Below are 2439 nucleotides of genomic sequence, written 5' to 3' on the forward strand. Positions count from 1 at the left end.
GCTCTTATGTCGCTGCTGGAGGCCCGTCTTGGTTGCGATCCAGGGTCCTGCAAGAAGCGTTATAGCTCCACCTCCTAGCTCCATGAGGAGAAGTCATGTAATGCCACCTGCTGGTGGATATTTTTCTTTTAACTTTCCTCTGTTGCTTTCTTTTCTGCCTTTGTCTGAGAATTAGACAGATTTATATTCTCAGACATTTTCAATTCAGAGGCTTTGCCTCTTGTAAGGGCTGTACTTTTGGGTTCCTCCCTTTTGAAGTTAATCAAGTGTTAAAAAGAAAGAATCAAAGTTCTTATCAGAAAACATAATTTTTGAAAGCCTCTTGTTTAGTAGAAACCTAGATGATGGTTCTTATTTCAATGGCTCCTCCGTCCCAGTTCCTGCTCCTTCGTATGGAAAAACCTCTCAGGTTATGGATTCAAGCCTAGAGGTAACAATATTTCTTCTACATTCAGTAATTTTTTTTTTTTTAAAGAACCTCTAAATAAGAGACTTCCATTGGAGTACAAAAATGTTGGTGTCTCTTAACTAGGTCTTTTAAGTAACATCTTATATATTAAAAAATCATTTAAGAGACACAAAGTAGGTTTTTGGGTTAATGATAGTCTTAGCAGCTGCATGAGTTTAACTCTAGCTTTTTTATTTTTATTTTGGTTTAAAAGAAACCACAGCTTTTAGTATATTAAACAAAACTCATTTGCTAAACTGCTGGTACAAAGCATTTAAAATTCGTTTAGATGAAACCAAAATTTTATTTTATATAAAAATTAATTTTCTATGTCTTTGTTTGTCATCTGATATTAAAATATTCGTGAACATTTTGTCTTTAACCATCTGCAAAAGAATTCAATGCCGACTCAAACAAAAAAAAATCTCAATTTTCAAATCATAACAAAAATCTCAATTTTCTTCTCCCCAGCCGCGTGCAGTGGCAGACTGTGAATATAGATCGGTCCTATGTGACTATATCCATGCACGTTTATCCTGTTCCAGGTCACCACCGTCCGCAATAGAGATCCATGTAAACACATTATGTTTGGGTATCAAAAGCCTATTAACCCGCCCTCCCATTTAACTCGTTCAATAATGGGCTAAGACTTTTTTAGTAAACTCTGTGTAGGCCCAATATATGTACATACTAAATACGGGCCTGCAAGACCCAAAGTCGTCGTGTTTGATAGGGTTTACTATAAGTTGTGTTTCTTTTGCTAGCGGACGACGACGGCACACAAGCTTCATTCAAGGTCAGACGAGCGAAAATGGTAATTATTTCTTCTGTTTTGTACTCGTTGAGCTCGTTTCGATTGTTGATAGATTCTGGTTAAGTCTCGTGGAGAACAACAATTCATGGTGGATTGATTTCTTGTTTTCAAGATCTCTAGTTTCCTTGGACTAGTTAAAACTGAGGCATGTTTTGTTCGAAGGTGAACATTCCAAAGACAAAGAAGACATACTGCAAGAACAAGGAATGCAAGAAGCATACATTGCACAAGGTGACCCAATACAAGAAAGGTAAAGACAGTCTTGCTGCTCAAGGAAAGCGTCGTTATGACCGTAAGCAATCTGGTTATGGTGGTCAGACTAAGCCTGTCTTCCACAAGAAGGTATAATACACTAATCACTTCTTCTTCTTCTTACAGTTAGTTAGTTGAGTAAGTGTTTTAGTTATCCTGAATCAATATAGCGAACCATTGCCTCTGTACTTTTGTCGGCTCTTTCAGATCAAAGTCATGTGAAAACATTTATTAGTAAATCTTGATTTGGGTTTCTTTTGCTTAGACTCTCAAACATCAGTTATAATCAGTTTTTTTTTCAAAGACTGAGATGTATTTATTTGTGACACGTTGAACAGGCTAAGACCACGAAGAAGATTGTCTTGAGGCTTCAGTGCCAAACCTGCAAGCACTTTTCTCAGCATTCGATCAAGGTAATAACGAACTATCTTCATACATCAGTTCTTCTTATTACCAGATCTGCAAGCGCTTGGTAATTTTTCTTACATTGTGTCGGCTTTTGTTTCTTCAGAGGTGCAAGCATTTTGAGATAGGTGGAGACAAGAAGGGGAAGGGAACATCTCTTTTCTAAGTTGGTCTTGTCTTAACTTTTTGCAAGTATTGTTACTTATGTCGGATCATGATTCCATCTGTTTTAGCTCTCGTAAAAGATAATCCCATCTTTGCTTGTTAAAGATATGGTTTGGCTCTTTATCATTTCACTTCTTTGTCAATACCATATAACTCGCAAATCATATTTCGTTTTAGTCTCGGTTTAGCCCAAACTCAGCGAAAGCTTCGTTTAGGCCTGGGCAAAAAACAGGAACCGAAGACTCTAACCTGAACTGAATCGAAATGCCCAAATGGTTTTTGTATTTCTTATTTGAAATAACCGAAAAACTGAATCAAAACCGAACAAATATCCAAATATATAAAATTATCAGTT

The 2439-nt window shown here is 36.7% G+C and overlaps 1 protein-coding gene across 1 annotated transcript; it reads left to right on the forward strand.

The window, feature by feature from the left end:
• Positions 1 to 1172: 1172 nt before the first annotated feature.
• On the forward strand, positions 1173 to 2227 carry LOC106332667 (60S ribosomal protein L36a). The gene is made up of 4 exons (XM_013771143.1): positions 1173 to 1262; positions 1425 to 1604; positions 1853 to 1927; positions 2026 to 2227. The coding sequence occupies exons 1-4, from the start codon at positions 1260 to 1262 to the stop codon at positions 2083 to 2085; spliced, it is 318 nt and encodes a 105-aa protein (XP_013626597.1). The 5' UTR covers positions 1173 to 1259; the 3' UTR covers positions 2086 to 2227.
• The last annotated feature ends 212 nt before the right edge of the window (positions 2228 to 2439 follow it).

Source organism: Brassica oleracea, chromosome C3, assembly GCF_000695525.1.
Source record: "Brassica oleracea var. oleracea cultivar TO1000 chromosome C3, BOL, whole genome shotgun sequence".
Lineage (NCBI taxonomy): Eukaryota > Viridiplantae > Streptophyta > Magnoliopsida > Brassicales > Brassicaceae > Brassica > Brassica oleracea.

Excerpts from the sequence above, each read along its gene's own strand:
- LOC106332667 (XM_013771143.1), top strand. Across the intron at positions 1,605-1,852 it reads AGCCTGTCTTCCACAAGAAG|GCTAAGACCACGAAGAAGAT; the intron begins GTATAATACACT and ends CACGTTGAACAG. Across the intron at positions 1,928-2,025 it reads TTTCTCAGCATTCGATCAAG|AGGTGCAAGCATTTTGAGAT; the intron begins GTAATAACGAAC and ends TTGTTTCTTCAG.